Source organism: Anomaloglossus baeobatrachus, chromosome 11, assembly GCF_048569485.1.
Source record: "Anomaloglossus baeobatrachus isolate aAnoBae1 chromosome 11, aAnoBae1.hap1, whole genome shotgun sequence".
In the NCBI taxonomy this organism is placed as follows: domain Eukaryota; kingdom Metazoa; phylum Chordata; class Amphibia; order Anura; family Aromobatidae; genus Anomaloglossus; species Anomaloglossus baeobatrachus.
Window position 1 is genome coordinate 130,799,082 of NC_134363.1, and position 20,054 is coordinate 130,819,135.

General features: G+C 45.9%; 1 protein-coding gene across 1 annotated transcript in view; it reads left to right on the plus strand.

Moving 5' to 3' along the window:
* The window catches only part of DNAJC11 (DnaJ heat shock protein family (Hsp40) member C11), a 209,611-nt gene that overhangs the window by 153,443 nt on the left and 36,114 nt on the right, over positions 1 to 20,054 (plus strand). The window contains exon 6 of the mRNA XM_075328892.1: positions 4,296 to 4,418. Within this exon, the coding sequence (XP_075185007.1) occupies positions 4,296 to 4,418 (123 nt within the window). The remainder of the gene's footprint in view (positions 1 to 4,295; positions 4,419 to 20,054) is intronic.

Below are 20,054 nucleotides of genomic sequence, written 5' to 3' on the forward strand. Positions count from 1 at the left end.
TCCGGTGACCCTCACCGATGGGCGGAAGGGTGCATTTTTATCCATGCTCTATTCATACCCTATGGAGCTGCTGAGCAATGCACCCATTTTTTTTACGTCTTCCCCGTAGGGAAAGAAACACGCGCACTGCTGCTCCATTCTATAACGATGATTTAACCCCTTCAGCCCCCGGGCACTTTCCGTTTTTGCGTTTTTGTTTTTTGCTCCCCTTCTTCCGAGAGGCGTAACTTTTTTATTTTTCCATCAATCTTGCCATATGAGGGCTTGTTTTTTGCGGGACGAGTTGTACTTTTAAATTAAACCATAAGTTTTACCATATAGTGTACGGGAAAACGGCAAAAAAATTCCAAGTGCGGAAAAATTGCAAAAAAAGTGGGATTGTACAATAGTTTTTGGGATATTTTATTCACCGTGTTCACTATATGGTAAAACTGATGTGTGGGTATGATGCCTCAGGTCGGTGCGAGTTTATAGACACCAAACATGTATAGGTTTACTTGTATCTAAGGGGTTAAAAAAAATTCACAAGCTTGTCCGAAAAACGTGGCGCACGTTTTGCGCCATTTTCCAAAACCCGTAGCGTTCTCATTTTTCAGGATCTGAGGCTCAGTGATGGCTTATTTTTTGCGTCTCGACCTGACGTTCTTAACGGTACCATTTTTGCGCAGATGCTACGTTTTGATCGCCTGTTATTGTATTTTGCGCAAAATTTGCGGCGACCAAAAAACGTAATTTTGGCGTTTGGAATTTTTTTACCGCTACGCCGTTTACTGATCAGATTCATTGATTTTATATTTTGATAGATCAGGCATTTCTGAACGTGGCGATACCAAATATGTGTGTATTTTTTATTTTTTTAACCCTTTAATTTTCAATGGGGTGAAAGGGGGGTGATTTGAACTTTTAGGTTTTTTTATTTTTTTTTAATTTTTTAAAACTTTTTTTTTTACTTTTTTTGTTATTTTACTAGTCCCCCTAGGGGGCTATTGCGATCAGCAATCCGATCGCTCTGCAGTATCTGCAGATCTCAGCTACAGAGCTGAGAACTGCAGATTTGCTGCTTCACTTTCAATGCCGGCTGTATTCCGGCATTGAGAGGAAGTGACTCATGTTAGCCACAGGCGTCATCACATGACCCTGTGCTACCATGGCAACCGCCGAAAGTCACGTGATCATGTCACGTGACTTCCGGCGGGGGCGGGGTAAGTCACTGTCATGGCGGCGCCCATATACATATCGCTGCCAAGACTTTGGTAGCGAAATGTAAGGGGTTAATGGCCGCGGGTGGAAGCGATTCCACCCGCGGCTAGCAGGCACACATATCAGCTGTTGATAACAGCTGATATGTGCGCGTCTCGCCGCCGCCGACCGGCGGCAGGGGGCGGGGCTTACCGGCACACGATCCATGACGTATCTAGTACGTCATGGGTCGTTAAGGGGTTAAGTAATTTTTGTTTATTCTCTTTTCTAAAAATTGGTAGAGCTGGTCAAAACTGGTGTTAAAAATGCCAAAAGTCGCAAATTTTGTGCTAAAATTTCAGTTGTCCCGAGTATAAGCAAAAATTCTGTCAGAAAACTGATTTTTTTTGCAGAGAACTTTCACCTTCAGGTTCCCACTCATCAACTTTGGGTGTAAGCAGTGGCGTAACCAAAGTCCATTGGGCTCCAGTGCAAAGTTGGATCCAGGCCGCCATCCCCTAATTGTGTAGTAATGACCCCCCTGTCCTGTACTAATGTCCCCCCATCCTAGGCCACTTCTTGGTAAATATGTCCCCCATCCTGGTATATGACACCATCATGACTATATGCTGGTGTATATGTCCCCATCATGGCTCTATCCTTGTATATATGTCTCCCCATCATGGCCCCATCCTGGTATATATGGCGACATGATATCCCCATCCTGGTATATATGGCCATATCATGTTCCCATCCTGGTTTATATGGCCCCATCATGCTCCCATCCTGGTATATATGGCCTCATCATGTTCCCATTTTGACCATATACCGTGTTTTTCCAAAAATAAGACCTCCCCCAAAAATAAGCCCTAGCAAGGACTTTCAGCATTTTCGGAGAAAGGCTTAAATATAAGCCCTCCCCTGAAAATAAGCCCTAGTCCCGGATCAATAATGAAGTGTCCGTGCAGCTAAAAAAGATACAGATACTGCAGGACACTTCATTATAGACAGCGGCACCCGGCAATTACACTCACCCGATGTTGAGCAGCAGGACCTGCAGTGATCACACACCCGCACACATCAGCTCTCACACACACACACACACACACAACAGATCTCACACATAATTAGATCGCACACACAAACATCAAATCACACACACACAAACATCGGATCGCACACACATCGTATCGCACACATCGTATCGCACACACACTCACCTCATCCAGTGACACCGATCTCTTCTCGCCGGGAGAATCCTGAGAGGCAGTGCGGTGCAGCGCGACGAACAGGACCTGCGGCCGGACACGTGACTTGCTTTCATTCCCTGCTGCCAAGTGCCGGATGTGATGTGTGTGTGTGTGTGTGTGATCTGCTGTGTGTGTCTGCAATCGGCTGTGTGTGTGTCTGCAATCGGCTGTGTTTTTTTGCGATCGGCTGTGTGTGTGTGATCGGCTGTGTGTATCTGTGATCGGCTGTGTGTGCCTATGATCGGATGTGTGTGCCTGCGATCGGCTGTGTGTGCCTGCGATCGGATGTGTGTGCCTGCGATCGGCTGTGTGTGCCTGCGATCGGCTGTGTGTGCCTGCGATCGGCTGTGTGTGCCTGCGATCGGCTGTGTGTGCCTGCGATCGGCTGTGTGTGCCTGCGATCGGCTGTGTGTGCCTGCGATCGGCTGTGTGTGCCTGCGATCGGCTGTGTGTGCCTGCGATCGGCTGTGTGTGCCTGCGATCGGCTGTGTGTGCCTGCGATCGGCTGTGTGTGCCTGCGATCGGCTGTGTGTGCCTGCGATCGGCTGTGTGTGCCTGCGATCGGCTGTGTGTGCCTGCGATCGGCTGTGTGTGCCTGCGATCGGCTGTGTGTGCCTGCGATCGGCTGTGTGTGCGCCTGCGATCGGCTGTGTGTGCGCCTGCGATCGGCTGTGTGTGCGCCTGCGATCGGCTGTGTGTGCGCCTGCGATCGGCTGTGTGTGCGCCTGCGATCGGCTGTGTGTGCGCCTGCGATCGGCTGTGTGTGCGCCTGCGATCGGCTGTGTGTGCGCCTGCGATCGGCTGTGTGTGCGCCTGCGATCGGCTGTGTGTGCGCCTGCGATAGGATGTGTGTGATCTGCTGTGTTTATCTGCGATCTGCTGTGTGTGTGTGTGTGTGTGTGTGTGTGTGTGTGTGTGTGTGTGTGTGTGTGTGTGTGTGTGTGTGAGATCTGCTGTGTGTGTCAGCTAGCAGCAGGGTAGGACGCTGTGAAGCACCGACCGGAGATCGCAGGAGGACCGGAGAACCACGCAAATGTCCTGGTCTGGTGAGTATGAGTCTCCTGGGAAGTGGGGGGGGTCTGCTTTTTTGGGGGGTAAACTTACCCCCAACCGTGTTTCTCCAAGAATAAGACCTCCTCCAAAACTAAGCCCTAGTGCTTTTTTGGGGGGCAAAAAAATATAAGACAGGGTCTTATTTTTGGAAAAACACGGTATATGGACCCATCATATTCCCATCCTTGTGTGTGTGTGTATATATATATATATATATATCTATATCTATATCTATATCTATCTAGCTTCATCATGTCCCCATCCTGGTATGTATGGCCCCATCATGTTCCTATCCTAGTATGTAGCCCCATTCTGGTATATGTCAGCATCCTTGTGATTAAGATCCCCCAGCGCGATGCACACAGAAAAAAAAAAAATCAATTACACTCAACTTCCCACCGCTCCCCTGGTGTCATCCTCCGGCGCTAGCATGCTGGCAACTCACCAGTGTGTAAGCGCCGCAGTGCTTTTCGTCACTGTCATTTGCGCTCACTTACAACGCTGTCAGCTGTGTCAGAATATTAGCTGCTCCCCATGCCCAGGAATATGGGCGTGGGGAGCAGGGAATATTAATAGCCTTAATCGTCTGCCGGCACATCGTAGTGCATGGACCCGACGGGTCTCTGTGCTGCGATGTATTTCAGCTGGATGCACGCCCTCGTACACACATCCAGCTGAAACAGGAGCTGGGGTCGGTGAGCCCAGCCGCAATTCCTGAGACCGCGATTGTTATGCCCCTGGGTGTAAATAATAATATTGTTGTGAATTATTTTTCTGACACATTTATCAGTACCTTTGTTCTCTCACTTCTAGGCTCCACTAACAGCCACAGACACGGCCATTCTCTCCGGAAGCCTCTCCACTCAAAATGGTAACGGGGGAGGATCAATAAACTTAGCTTTGAGACGAGTGACCTCGGCCAAGGGATGGGGAGAGGTAAGCACCGTGGAAAATAAACACTGAAGATCTCTACATCCGCCCGAGCGAACAAACAAGAAAACGCACACACAGCACATTATGAATATAAATTGCCAAACAGGATGGAAAGGTAGTTTGCAAACTGGTGTTTATATAATTATGGCTGTCTACCATCCTGTCAGACACGGAGGTTTTATACATCGCTGCCTCTGTGTGAAGGACAAAACTAATGGGATCTTCTTCCAGCACACAGCCGCTCATGTTGTACAACCAGCCCCATATCTGTTTAGGTGATTAAGGGGGTATCAATTATTACCAAGGCCCCCGAGGCCACTAGTTAGTAACTTGTAGAGAACACGTAATATGCTAAACCTGCCTGAGAGGAATGGTCTGAGCAAGGAAATCAAATCCACAAAAGCAAGAGCAACACTGGCTGCAGCCTGGCATCTTGTGTTTCCCGGTGCCGGCCTCTACACACCGTCACCTGGAGGAACATATATTGTTTTAGAGGTGGATTTAAAGGGACCGTTACAATACATTTACATGTTTCCAGTAATGTAGCATTGGTTAAATAGATTCTTTCCTTCATTTATTGACTAAATCCTGACATTCAGAGACCCTTATTGTGTGTGGGTATGTGTGTGTGTGTGTGTGTGTGTGTGTGTGTGTGTGTGTGCTATGTGATTGTCTAAATGTGTTTAGTATTTGTGTGTATGTTCATGTGGGTGTGGTGAGTGTGTGCTATGCGTGTGGCATGAGTGTCTAAATGTGTGTAGTATGTGGGTGTGGTGAGTGGATTTGGTGAGGGTGTGTAGTATGTGGGTGACATGAGTGTGTGTGTGTGTATATATGTGTGTAGTATGGGGGTGTGGTGAGTGGATGTGTTTAGTATGTGGGTGTGGTGAGTGTGTGTTATGTGAGGGAATATGTGTGTGGTATGTGGGTGTGGTATGTTAGTGTGTCTAAAATGTGTAGTATGTGGATTTGGGGAGCGAGTGTGGTGAGTGGATTTGGCAAGTGTGTAGTAAGTAGTATGTGGGTGTGGTGAATGTGTGTAGTATGTATATGGGTGTGGTGAGTATGTGTGTAGTATGTGGGTGTGGTGAGTGTATGTAGGTAGTATGTGGGTGTGGTGAGTGTATGTAGGTAGTATGTGGGTGTGGTGAGTGTATGTAGGTAGTATGTGGGTGTGGTGAGTGTATGTAGGTAGTATGTGGGTGTGGTGAGTGTATGTAGGTAGTATGTGGGTGTGGTGAGTGTATGTAGGTAGTATGTGGGTGTGATGAGTGTGTGTGTGTGTGTGTGTAGTATGTGGGTGTGATGAGTGTGTGTGTATATGTGTGTAATATGTGGGTGTGATGAATGTGTATGTGTGTAGTATGTGGGTGTGGTGAATGTGTGTAGTATGTATGTGGGTGTGGTGAGTATGTGTGTAGTATGTGGGTGTGGTAAGTGTGGGTGTGTGTGTGTGTTTATGTGTAGTATGTGGGTGTGATGTGTGTGTTTTATGTGTAGTATGTGGGTGTGATGTGTGTGTACATATGTAGTATGTGGGTGTGATGAGTGTGTGTATATATGTGTGTAGTATGTGGGTGTGATGTGTGTGTATATATATAGTATGTGGGTGTGGTGAATGTGTGTAGTATGTATATGGGTGTGGTGAGTATGTGTGTAGTATGTGGGTGTGGTGAGTGTGTGTAGTATGTGGGTGTGGTGAGTGTATGTAGGTAGTATGTGGGTGTGGTGAGTGTATGTAGGTAGTATGTGGGTGTGGTGAGTGTATGTAGGTAGTATGTGGGTGTGGTGAGTGTATGTAGGTAGTATGTGGGTGTGATGAGTGTGTGTGTATATGTGTGTAGTATGTGGGTGTGATGAATGTGTATGTGTGTAGTATGTGGGTGTGGTGAATGTGTGTAGTATGTATGTGGGTGTGGTGAGTATGTGTGTAGTATGTGGGTGTGGTAAGTGTGTGTGTTTGTGTTGTGTGTTTGTGTAGTATGTGGGTGTGATGTGTGTGTATATATGTAGTATGTGGGTGTGGTAAGTGTGGGTGTGTGTTTGTGTAGTGTGTGTGTGTGTGTGTGTGTGTGTGTGTGTGTGTGTGTGTGTGTGTGTTTATGTGTAGTATATGGGTGTGATGTGTGTGTATATATGTAGTATGTGGGTGTGATGAGTGTGTGTGTGTATGTGGGTGTGATGAGTGTGTGTATATATGTGTGTAGTATGTGGGTGTGATGTGTGTGTATATATGTAATATGTGGGTGTGATGAGTGTGTGTATGTGGGTGTGATGAGTGTGTGTATATATGTGTGTAGTATGTGGGTGTGATGAATGTGTATGTGTGTAGTATGTGGGTGTGGTGAATGTGTGTAGTATGTATGTGGGTGTGGTATGTGTGTAGTATGTGGGTGTGGTGAGTGTGTGTGTGTTTGTGTAGTATGTGGGTGTAGTGAGTGTATGTAGGTAGTATGTGGGTGTGGTGAGTGTGTATATGTGTAGTATGTGGGTGTGGTGAGTGTGTGTAGTATGTATGTGGGTGTGGTGAGTATGTGTGTAGTATGTGGGTGTGGTAAGTGTGTGTGTTTGTGTTGTGTGTTTGTGTAGTATGTGGGTGTGATGTGTGTGTATATATGTAGTATGTGGGTGTGGTAAGTGTGGGTGTGTGTTTGTGTAGTGTGTGTGTGTGTGTGTGTGTGTGTGTTTATGTGTAGTATATGGGTGTGATGTGTGTGTATATATGTAGTATGTGGGTGTGATGAGTGTGTGTGTGTATGTGGGTGTGATGAGTGTGTATATATGTGTGTAGTATGTGGGTGTGATGTGTGTGTATATATGTAATATGTGGGTGTGATGAGTGTGTGTATGTGGGTGTGATGAGTGTGTGTATATATGTGTGTAGTATGTGGGTGTGATGAATGTGTATGTGTGTAGTATGTGGGTGTGGTGAATGTGTGTAGTATGTATGTGGGTGTGGTATGTGTGTAGTATGTGGGTGTGGTGAGTGTGTGTGTGTGTTTGTGTAGTATGTGGGTGTAGTGAGTGTATGTAGGTAGTATGTGGGTGTGGTGAGTGTGTATATGTGTAGTATGTGGGTGTGGTGAGTGTGTGTGTGTTTGTGTAGTATGTGGGTGTGGTGAGTATGTAGGTAGTATGTGGGTGTGGTGAGTGTGTATATGTGTAGTATGTGGGTGTGAGGAGTGTGTGTGTGTATATGTGGGTGTGATGAATGTGTATATGTGTAGTATGTGGGTGTGAGGAGTGTGTGTTTATATGTGGGTGTGATGAATGTGTGTGTGTAGTATGTGCATGTGGTGAATGTATGTAGTATGTATGTGTGTGTGGTGAGTATGTATGTAGTATGTGGGTGTGGTGAGTGTGTGTGTTTGTGTAGTATGTGGGTGTGGTGAGTGTATGTAGGTAGTATGTGTGTGTGGTGAGTGTGTATATGTGTAGTATGTGGGTGTGGTGAGTGTGTATATGTGTAGTATGTGGGTGTGGTGAGTGTGTATATGTGTAGTATGTGGGTGTGATAAGTGTGTATATATGTATGTAGTATGTGGGTTTGATGTGTGTGTGTATGTGTGTAGTATGTGGGTGTGGTGAGTGTGTGTAAATGTGTGTATAGCATGTGGTTGTGTGTGTGTGTGTAAATGTCAGTAGTGGGTGTGTGTATAGCTTGTATGTGTGTCTGTGTGTGTGTGGGTGTAAATGTGTGTAGTGGGTATGTTTATAGCATGTGGGTGTGGTGTGTAGTATGTGGGTGTGGTCAAAGTGTATGTGGGTATGGGGAGTCTGTAAATATGTGTAGTGTGTGTGTGTATATGTGGGTGTGATGAATGTGTATGTGTGTAGTATGTGGGTGTGATGAGTGTGTATATGTGTAGTATGTGGGTGTGAGGAGTGTGTGTTTATATGTGGGTGTGATTAATGTGTATGTGTGTAGTATGTGCATGTGGTGAATGTATGTAGTATGTATGTGGGTGTGGTGAGTATGTATGTAGTATGTGGGTGTGGTGAGTGTGTGTGTTTGTGTAGTATGTGGGTGTGGTGAGTGTATGTAGGTAGTATGTGTGTGTGGTGAGTGTGTATATGTGTAGTATGTGGGTGTGGTGAGTGTGTATATGTGTAGTATGTGGGTGTGGTGAGTGTGTATATGTGTAGTATGTGGGTGTGGTGAGTGTGTATATGTGTAGTATGTGGGTGTGATGAGTGTGTGTATATGTATGTAGTATGTGGGTTTGATGTGTGTGTAGTATGTGGGTGTGGTGAGTGTGTGTAAATGTGTGTATAGCATGTGGTTGTGTGTGTGTGTGTGTGTAAATGTCAGTAGTGGGTGTGTGTATAGCTTGTATGTGTGTCTGTGTGTGTGTGGGTGTAAATGTGTGTAGTGGGTATGTTTATAGCATGTGGGTGTGGTGTGTAGTATGTGGGTGTGGTCAAAGTGTATGTGGGTATGGGGAGTCTGTAAATATGTGTAGTGGGTGTGTGTATATCATGTGGGTGTGGTGTATGTGTGTGTGTAGTGGGTATGTTTATAGCATGTGGGTGTTGGGAGTGTGTATGTCGGTGTGGTGAGTGTGTGTGTGTGTGTGTGTAGTGGGTGTATGTATAGCATGTAGTTGTTGTGCGTAGGGGTGTATATGTGTTCGTAGTATGATTCACCTATATATCCCCAAATCCGTTGTCCAATTATTCCACCACTTCTTCATTTGCCAATTTTTTTATTGACTATCAGCTGAATATCTATTCTGTGGGGATTTATAAGACTGTCCTTAATTTGTCCCCTCCACATACCCCATAGATCTCTAACTACTCTCCTGCTTCCAACGCAGTTATTCTCCATCCCACACAAAACCTTCTTTTTTTGCTTCCCTCTTGTCTGCTCCATCAGATTTCTCCTGTGCTTCCTCCATACTTTGGAACTCACTGCCCCTATTGTTAAAGGGAAGCTGTCAGGTCCAATATGCACCCAGAACCACGAGCAGTTCTGGGTGCATATTGCTAATACCTGCCTAATCGCCCCTGTATACACTGGTATAGATAGAGATCTTTAGAAAAAGGTTTTCAAAATATCTTTTATCGTATGCTAATGAGCTCAGGGACTAGTCCCAAGGGCGCTGCTTCCTTTGCTAGTCGCACCAATTAGCATGTTAGTACGCCCCTGTGGGCGTGCTAACATGCTAATGAATGTGCAGCGTCACAGGTTGATCTCACTCGCCTCTCCGCCGCCTGATGCTGGATTTCGGCTCAGTGTGCATGACCCCGGAGTTTGGGTCATGTGCACTACTTGAGTTTGAAGCCAGGACACGTACACCCGGCTTCATAGTGCGGATGACCCCGGAGTGGGACGCGATGGCAGCGGAGAGGTGAGCGAGATCATCCTGTGACGCTGCGCATTCATTAGCATGTTAGGATGCCCACAAGGTTGTGCTAAAATGCTAATGAGGGGCGACAGGCCAGGGGACTAGTCCCCACGCTCATTAGCATAAGATAAAAGATAGGTAGAAACACTTTTTCTACAGATCTCTTTATCCATGCTAGTGTATACAGGGACGGTTAGGCAGGGATTAGTAATTTACACCCAAAACTGCTCATGGTTATGCGTGCATATTACACCTGACAGGTTCTCTTTAAGACTTTCCCTGACCTGTTGAGATTTATGAATAGGTAGAACTGGAAAGAGACGTCTGAGAAAGTGAAATTTGGATTTTCATTGTAAAATAGAGTAGATCAAGGTTACAAACTGACTTGGGATTTGTGTATAGATAATTGGATATGATAGATGTATAGATGCACAGACTGACCACCGCAGATGCATATATGTGCATGCTTGGTGTGTTTTCCTCTTCTCATTCCCTGAATGTGATAACCAATGACCCTTCATATAAATAGCTGATTTCCAGCTTTTATGTAGCTGTTATAAAATGTGGTTTCTGGAGAATGCATTTGCAGCTAATTGCACAGACTCCATGTAGCCAAAGGCAAACTTGCATAAAAAATTCTGTACTGCAATAAGAATCCATATAACCCTTCTCCCGCCTTCCACAACAACAGAATATGCAAGTGGCATAAGATGAGCATGAAAGTTGGGACTGGAGTTAAAGGGAATGTATTGGGCCTGGAAATACTATTTAACCACAGACATAGGGAAAATACTGTGCAGGTGGTTTACTGGAAGTGCAGCTACAGGGAGAAAAGGAAGTTTTATTTTCCCTGTAACCACACTGTAATCATTCCCCACATGTGGAGCTAGCTGTGTGTGTGTGTGTGTGTGTGTGTGTGTGTGTGTGTGTGTGTGTGTGTGCGCGTGCAGCGTAGGCGGTCAATCAGTATGTCGGGATTGATTACAGCATGCTCACAGTATAATGAGCACCGACATGAATGGTCCCCCACCCAAGTGACTTGGATAAAGCGGTTATGTGGTGATTAAAATTTCATTTTCTCCCTTTAGCCGCATTTCCACTAAACCGACTACATGGTTTGCATGTAGATTTAGGGTATGTGCACACGTTGCTTTTTTTTCCGCGCGGAAAAAAACGCACCCTCTGGCAGAGGGGAGAATTGTAAACAATGCTTTTTGAGAAACAACGCATCGAAAACGCATGCGTTTTTCATGCGTTTTTCATGCGTTTTTCATGCGTTTTTCATGCGTTTTTCATGCGTTTTTTTAGGTGCGTTTTTTAAGACTTGTCAGTGATAATAAAGTTGGTTGAACACAGACCTTTGGAAAAAAAAACCTGTGATGTCATTTCCTTCTTCTCCACATTCTGTTTGGATAAATGGGAGGGCTTGGAATGGAAGGAGCACCATTTGAATTTTGGAAAAGTTGAAATAAACTTCGCGCACCAAGCCCCTTAGGTACCTATACGTCAGAAAACCCCCACAAGTGACCCCATTTTGGAATCTGCACCCATCAAGGATTTTATTCAGGAGTATATTAAGCATTTTGAATCCACAGCTACTTCACCCAAAATGTTGCTGTAGCAACAATATTCTCACTTTTAGGCCCGTTTCACACGTCAGTGAAAACACTGACGTTTTTCACTGGCGTGTAAAACACGCACATGTCCCTCTGTGTGCCGTGAATCACGGCACACGTGGGTTGTCTAAGTGCAATCCGGGCTCCGTTCTCCGTGGCCCGTGATTGCACTTAGAGATTAACTCACCTGCGCCCGCTCCCGCTCTCCATGGTGCTGATCGCTCCCGCGGTGCAGCATCCGGCCGGCGCTGACCCCCGCAGCAGCTGGTTCCGGGTTTGCTGTGTCGTGCATCATGAATATGCGCGACAATAATGAGCCGGCACAGAAGGAACAGGGAGGACGGGCTGCAGAGGACATCGCTGGAGCCGGGTGAGTTAAAATGTTTTTTATTTTAAAAGCACGTTTTTTTCTGGCACGTGTTTCACGGATCACACCACTGCGTGGTCCGTGGGACATCAGTGATGCCAGAAAAAAATGGACATGTCTCCGTGCGGCAATCACGCACACGCGGGTACGCCGCATGGAGACACGTGCAGTGAAAAATCACTGATGTGTGAGCAGACCCATTCATTATAATGGGTCTGCGTATGTCAGTGATTCTGGTACGTTTAAAAAAAAGCACAAACGTCCCAGAATCACTGACGTGTGAAAGGGGCCTAAGGCTATGTGGCCATGATCCAGCGACACGGCGTCTAGTACACAGTGTCAGCCTTCCTGCAGCTGCCCATGCCCACGATTTGGGTTCAGGCTGCTGTGGAGCTCTATACTACCTGCAGAGAACACTCGTCTCCGCAGCATAAATTGACATGCTGAGGCTCGGGAAGCCACGCTACCGGTCAGTTTATGCTGCGGAGAAAAGAAGCACAGTGGGCATGGGATCTCCGAAAATCCTTCCACTGTGCTTCTACTGCACAACGCAGCGTTATGGACGCAGGGAAAACACTCAGCGCCCATAACGCTGCAAACCCTGATTGTGGACACACAGCCTAAAAAGCGTCAATGGATGAAGGGATGTCAAATATATAGAACGTCCTACCCCCGCCAGCATATTCTAAGCTGGCACCTTTAGTACCTTTCATGTGGCACTAAAGGGTGCCTAGCTTAGTATTTATCTAATAAAAAAAAAAAAAAAAAATGAAAAAAATGGCGTGGGGTCCCCCCTATTTTTGATAGCCAGTCAGGGTAAAGCAGACAGCTGTAGCCTGCAAACCACAGCTGGCAGCTTCATCTTGGCTGGTGATCAATTTGGAGGGCTCCCCATGTTTTTTTTTTTATTTATAAATAAAGAATAAAAAAAAAAATAACATGGGGTCCCCCCAAATTAGATCACCAGCCAAGGTGAAGCTGACAGCTGGGGTCTGGTATTCTCAGGGTGGGAAGAGCCATGGTTATTGGACTCTTCCCAGCCTAAAAATAGCAGGCCGCAGCCGCCCCAGAAGTGGCGCATCCATTAGATGCGCCAATCCTGGCGCTTCGCCCCAACTCATCCCGCGCCCTGGTGCGTTGGCTAACGGGGTAATAAATGGGGTTGATACCAGATGTGTAATGTCACCTGGCATCAAGCCCAGCAATTAGTGATGTCACGGCGTCTATCAGACACCCGACATAACTAATTGACAGTAAACAAAAGCAAAGAAAGACAACAAAAAATGTTTTATTAGAAAAAACACTCCCCAAATCATTCCCTTGTTCTCCAATTTAATAAAAAAAAATGGGTCCGCAGAAATCCATATGGATGTCCCACGTCGCCTCTGGACCTTCTAGAATATGGGGGCACGTTCAGGGAACGTATCCCCCATTTTCTAGGAGGGCAGACCCTCCATTTGAGGAGAGTGGGTGCAAAAATCTGCACCCACTCTCCCCGGGTCACAGCTGCAGACTGCGAGCAGCCAGCACAGCTCTCTGAACACAGTGCTGGCTGTCAGCTGCTCTGCTCATGTGACCGGCCAGCGTGCACTGAAGGAGGAGGGGGCCGCGGGGGATCAGCGCTGCGACCGGACAGGTATGTATGACACCGGGGGGAATAGGGGGTGAACGGGCAGGGCCTGGGGAACAGTTTTCTGTCGCATGTGTTATTGCACATGCGACAGAAATCATAGGAGCAGGGCGGCCGGTGCGCTACTGTGCGCGCGGCCATGTTGGATTTTCGGGAGGGGGGTCGGGGGTCGGGGCGGGCACTTTGGCGACACCGGGGGCTTTGCCAGGAAGTGAGGTCAACAGGAAGCCTCTTGACCTCACTTCCAGGTAAATGCCTGCGTTCTGGCGTGCCGACAAAGGCCGCGGACCGCAACAAAAAAGCAGGTCCATGCGTTGTGGCTGCGTTCTGACCCCACATCATTGATTTCAATGGGGGAGAGAACGCAGCCACAACGCACAAAAGAAGTGACATGCTGCTTTTCTTTCCGCACCGATTTTTGGCATCCAAAACGCTGCGGAAAGAAACGCAGCATGTGCACTGATTTTTCAGCTTTCCCATACACTTTGCTGGGAAAGCTGAACGCATGCAATTTGCCACTGAAACGCTGCGGTTCAAAACGCAGCGTTTCCGCGGTAAAAAACGCATCGTGTGCACACAGCCTTACCTTATATCTGTAGGTAAACAGCATTTCTGGACATGTCAGGTTCCCTTTAAAATATATTGCACATCAATTTCCATTATATATTCTATAAAAAAAAAAATTAAGCACCCACCAGTTATTTATCCTCCACCACTGCTAATGCACATGAAGCACCCACAACTTATTTATCCTCCACTAGTGCAAATGCACATGAAGCACCCACCAGTTATTTATCCTCCACCAGTGCTAATGCACATGAAGCACCCACCAGTTATTTATCTTCCACCAGTGCTAAAGCACATGAAGCACCCACCAGTTATTTATCCTCCACCAGTGCTAATGCACATGAAGCACCCACAACTTATTTATCCTCCCACTAGTGCTAATGCACATGAATCACCCACCATTTATTTATCCTCTACCAGTGCTAATGCACATGAAGCACCCACCAGTTATTTATCCTCTACCAGTGCTAATGCACATGAAGCACCCACCAGTTATTTATCTTCCACCAGTGCTAAAGCACATGAAGCACCCACCAGTTATTTATCCTCCACCAGTGCTAATGCACATGAAGCACCCACCAGTTATTTATCTTCCATCAGTGCTAATGCACATGAAGCACCCACCAGTTATTTATCCTCCACCAGTGCTAATGCACATGAAGCAACCACCAGTTATTTATCTTCCACCAGTGCTAATGCACATGAATCACCCACCATTTATTTATCCTCTGCCAGTGCTAATGCACATGAAGCACCCACCAGTTATTTATCCTCCACCAGTGCTAATGTACATGAAGCACCCACCAGTTATTTATCTTCCACCAGTGCTAAAGCACATGAAGCACCCACCAGTTATTTATCCTCCACCAGTGGTAATACACATGAAGCACCCACCAGTTATTTATCTTCCACCAGTGCTAATGCACATGAAGCACCCACAACTTATTTATCCTCCACTAGTGCTAATGCACATGAATCACCCACCATTTATTTATCCTCTACCAGTGCTAATGCACATGAAGCACCCACCAGTTATTTATCCTCCACCATTGCTAGTGCACATGAAGCACCCACCAGTTATTTATCTTCCATCAGTGCTAATGCACATGAAGCACCCACCAGTTATTTATCCTCCACCAGTGCTAATGCACATGAAGCACCCACCAGTTATTTATCTTTCACCAGTGGTAATACACATGAAGCACCCACCAGTTATTTATCCTCCACCAGTGCTAAGGCATGTGAAGCAATAATTAAGGGTTGAAGGGGGAAGGGTTGATTATTTTTGCCCGCGATAAGGCTTGCCTCTGAATTATCCAACTGCAGATTAACCAGCCCCTTTTAGCCAAACCCTGGTCCTCTGCAATCTGAAGATGGATGAGACCAATAGGAGAGAGAACATTTCTGGAGCTTGGAGAAAGTCTTGGCGCCTGACAAATAGCTGTTCTCCTTCTGAGTGTTTCTCATTCATCTCAAGGTTTAGTGTCCCTTTAAGTGTTCCCAGCTCTGTCTGTAATTTTTAGTGAGTATATAAATACTGCATCTTTAACAAGCGTTTGGTACTGCTGAGACTGAAGAATGTCAGATTAACATTGAAAAGCCGAAGTGAAAGTCACCCACAGTATAGAAAATGAGACTGTGGAAGCTCTCGCTCCAACTTCAAAGGCTGCGCTCAAGCAGAACTGCTGACATGGTTTAACATGAGACTCTGGAGAGCAGTCTGGAGCCACCTGTGAGACCTAAAATACAGTGGAGTGTAACCAAATGGAAATGCAAAAAAGCAGCGATTCATCCAAAGACCCTTAATTAGATTCAGAAAGGAGAAGAGTCAGTTATCAGACAGCCGGGTCTTCTCCAGAGAGACCTCTCTCCTTTTATTCCAGAGCGCCAGGCCCGGCAAAGAAGTGAGACTCCGCTGCCAAGTCAAGAGATGAGATTGAATAAGATACACCGGCTATAATTTAAGGGTTGAATGGGGCGGTGGCCGAGAGCCAGAATGTTTCCATCTAGGATGAAAGACGAAGACATTTAACTGATTTACGTTATTCAGGAGCTGTAACCTTCCAGATCTGTGGGGGGCTCGCACTCGTGCTCTGATTTAGGTTTTTTAATTCCTTGTACATTCATCCTCTGAATGGGTGGTCACCAAAAATGAATCAAGTATTGCGGTTTGCGTATTTAAGGTCCAATACCTATCAATAATGAACTTGTATCTATAGATAATGTGCATATTCTGCAATATTGGGCCAAGATTGCATCACCCGTCACTGTCAGCATCGCTGTCTGCAAAGTTATTTTATTTTTTAACTATGTATTGGGTTATCACTAGACACGTGCAAACTTGCAGACGTTTGCGTTCGGCGGGTTCGGGACCAGACGCTGAACCCCAAATAAGTCTATGGGGGGCATGAACATTGAGCTGTAAATGGTGGTAGAAATGGCTAGGGTGATTAGAACAGAACAGTTATACTTACCAGTCTCCCACGTGGTGTCACACTGCTTCCTGTTTGCTCATTAACCCTCATACATATTCACGGCTTCCCCGCCCACTGCCAGTCCCAGCATCTTTTGGTTGGTTGCAGTCAGACCACACCCCCACCCTGCGTGACAGCATCTGTCATTGGTTGGAATCACAAACGCTGTCTGCATCCCTATAGTGGTGTAAAAATAAAATTGGCGCAGAATCCCCCCCCCCCCCCCGTATTTGATACCCAACGCAGATAAAGCTACAGGCTGCAGCCCCCAGCCGTGTGCTTTATCTTGGCTGTGTATCAAAATAAGAGTGACCCTATGCGGCACTTTTTTAAATTATTTAAATAAATAATAAAAAAATAACATGCGATTCCCCCCAACTTTGATACCCAGCCAAGATAAAGCCAAACAACGTGGGACTAGTATTCTCAGGCTTAGGGAGGTCAATGGTTATTGGGCTTCCTCATATTTTAATACACAGCCAAGATAAGTGCACGACTGGGGCCTGCAGCTGGGTATCACAATATGGGGGACCCTACGCCATTTTTTTAAAATTTATTTTTACATCACTATAGGAACGCAGACAGCGTATGTGATTCCAACGAATCACAGACACTGTCACACAGAGTGGGGTACAGTCTGACTGCAACCGATGAAAGATGCCGGGACTGCCTGTGGGTGGGAGAAACAGTGAATATATATGAGAGTTAATGAGCAGACCCGGAAGCAGTGAGACAGTTGCAGGGAAAGTCGATGAGTAGAAACACTCCTGCTTTATTCCTCATTTTCTTTATTTTTTTATTTTTGTCAAATTTCTGAAACGTTACACTGATTTCCCCAAGAAGTACCGTAATTCTTCTGGGTCTGTACATGGACACTAGGCATCTGGTATGGATCATGAACTTTACGGTTTGGGTTCGCCCATCATTAATTAGTTATCACAGTAGCCCACTGATTTATTGGAGATCCGTTTGTCATTAAAGCACCTTTTCAGTGGTGTTTGAGGATTTTTTTTTTTTTACTAATGTAGTGGTGCTTTTACTCTAAGGTCCATGCTTTTAGTCTGGTACTCACCCTCCGGCATCTTCACCTTTTAGCGAAGCTGCTCCGGTCTCACGATGCCATCTTGTGACCCCCAACTTGTTACTGGTTGGAAGTCAGAAGTTACATCACAAGTGCTCAGTGTAAGTCTATGGGAGCCAGAACAACGCTCTCATAGACTTACATTAAGTTGTGACCTCCCGCCTCTGCATGAAACATTGGACCTGCTGGCAGGTCCCTAACTGCCAGAGACTGATGAGAGTGACGGCGATTGAAGGTAAAGTCGGCGGCTGGTAAGTAGGAGAGTAAAGGGTGCTTTACACGCTGCTACATCGCTAGCGATTGCTAGCCATGTCGCGAGTGATAGCACCCGCCCCCGTCGTTCGTGCGATATGTGGTGATCGCTGCCGTAGCGAACAATATCGCTACGGCAGCGTCACACGCACATACCTGTTCAGCGACATCGCTGTTGCTGCCGAACAATCCCTCCTTCAAGGGGGAGGTGCGTTTGGTGTCACAGCGACGTCACAAAACAGCCGCCCAATAGAAGAGGAGGGGCGGAGATGAGCGGCCGGAACATGCTGCCCACCTCCTTCTTTCCCCATTGCCGGAGGACGCAGGTAGGTTGATGTTGGTCATTCCTGCGGTGTCTCACACAGCGATGTGTGACACCGCAGGAACGACGAACAACCAGCGGCATGCCCCACCAACGATATTATCAAAAGGAGCGACGTGTCAACGATCAACGATTTTTGACACTTTTGCGATCGTTGATCGTCGCTCCTTTTAGTCACACACAACGATATCGCTTACGGCGCCGGATGTGTGTCACTAATGACGTGACCCCGACGATATATCGTTAGCGATGTCGTTGTGTGTAAAGCCCCCTTAAGGGCAGGGGACTTAGATTAGAAACATCACTCCAGCTGTAAAATATACAAAAAAATGAAATACATACTGGTTTGCAATTGTTTATCCAGCATTCTTGGGGGTTGCCACTTAGGAGTGGCATAGTTGTATGTACACCCGGTGAGGGGGTCATTGAATATATTTCCAATTTGAGCGTTTTTGTCAATATACACCACACTTAGTGGACAATGTGTATGAAGGACAGAAAGGCAGTACTGCATTTGTACTCGTACCGGGATCGTCCTTCCAATGTCATTTCCGGGTCATAGGTCTAAAAAGACTCAGATCAGCACCGAATGTGACAGATTTCACAATACCAAGACTGCTTTTTTTCCCCGTTCGCTTGGGATGCGGTGTCAGATAAGTCACATGGGAAAAGAATACTGACAAGGAATAGAAGTATTAAAAAAAAAAGTCAAAAATTTGCAAAAAGGTAATAGAAGACAATCCTTATCACCATATCTAAGATGAGAGTGAACCTGGTTTAAAAGTGTATTGATAACTGACTAAAATCAGGGGAGAAAAAATCTGGAAAAAGCTTAACTTCTTGTTCACATTTATGGTAATTTAAAGCTTATGCAAGAATCTAAAAATGGAACAACTTTGCAAATGGTTGTGATTAAAAAAAAAACCTATTCCTCCAGCTCCTCTACAAACCCTGCGTAGTCTGACCCTGCAGTCATATTCCCTTTTATCTATCCTCTAATTTCTGTTAGCCAAATTCATTTACGATAACAAAAAGTAAAAGACATAAAATATGGCTGCGATACGACTGTATAGAGTTTGCAGAATTTTAGTCCTTTGCTTTTAGGCTTTTGAGTCCTCATATCTGTAGAGAACATGTTCACATGAAGATTTTTTTTTTCCGTAAAAAATCAGTTCTGTTTTTGCATAGGAACTCTAGCGGTTCCACCTGCTAATTAGCCAGATTTAACGGGGCTAATCAGTGTGTAATACCTGTTCCGAAATCCACTGCAGTCACTTATTGAAGCAGCTTTCCAAGCTACGGTGGAAAAATCCACACCTGTGTGAACGGCAATGAAAGGTGGTTTGTTGGCTGTTTGCACGTTCTGACGTGGAGTCCCCCTCAAAACTATTCTTAAGATAACCTAAGGAGATGTGGCATGGTACTGCGGAGCTGTAGGCACCCTGTGACCTGCCACAAGGTGTCTTTTGCAACTCTGCTTCTGATAAAGTGTGTTTTCTATGGCTTGCGTCTAATGTAGCATTCATTTAAAGAGAATCTGTCTGCAGGTTTTTGCTATGTAATCTGAGATCAACATGATGTAGGGGCAGAGACCCTGATTCCAGCGATGTGTCACTTACTGAGCTGTTTGCTGTCATTCTGATACAAATCAATGTATTCTCTGCTGCAGCTCTAGCAGTTATACAGATGAAATGCTGGACTTCCTGGCAGCCCACCAAGTAATCCTGTAATGATAATCTACTGCTGATTAAACAGTGATTTTAGCAAAACTATACTAAGCAGCCCAGTAAGTGAAACACCGCTGGAATCATGATCTCTGCTTCTTCATTATGCTGCTCTCAGATTAGGTGGCAAAAACCTGGTGACAGATTACCTTTAAAGGGAATCTGTCAGCATGTTTTTGCTATGTAATCTGAGAGCAGCATGATGTAGGGGCAGAGACCCTAATTTCAGAGATCTCAGCAGCTTGCTGTGGTTTCAGT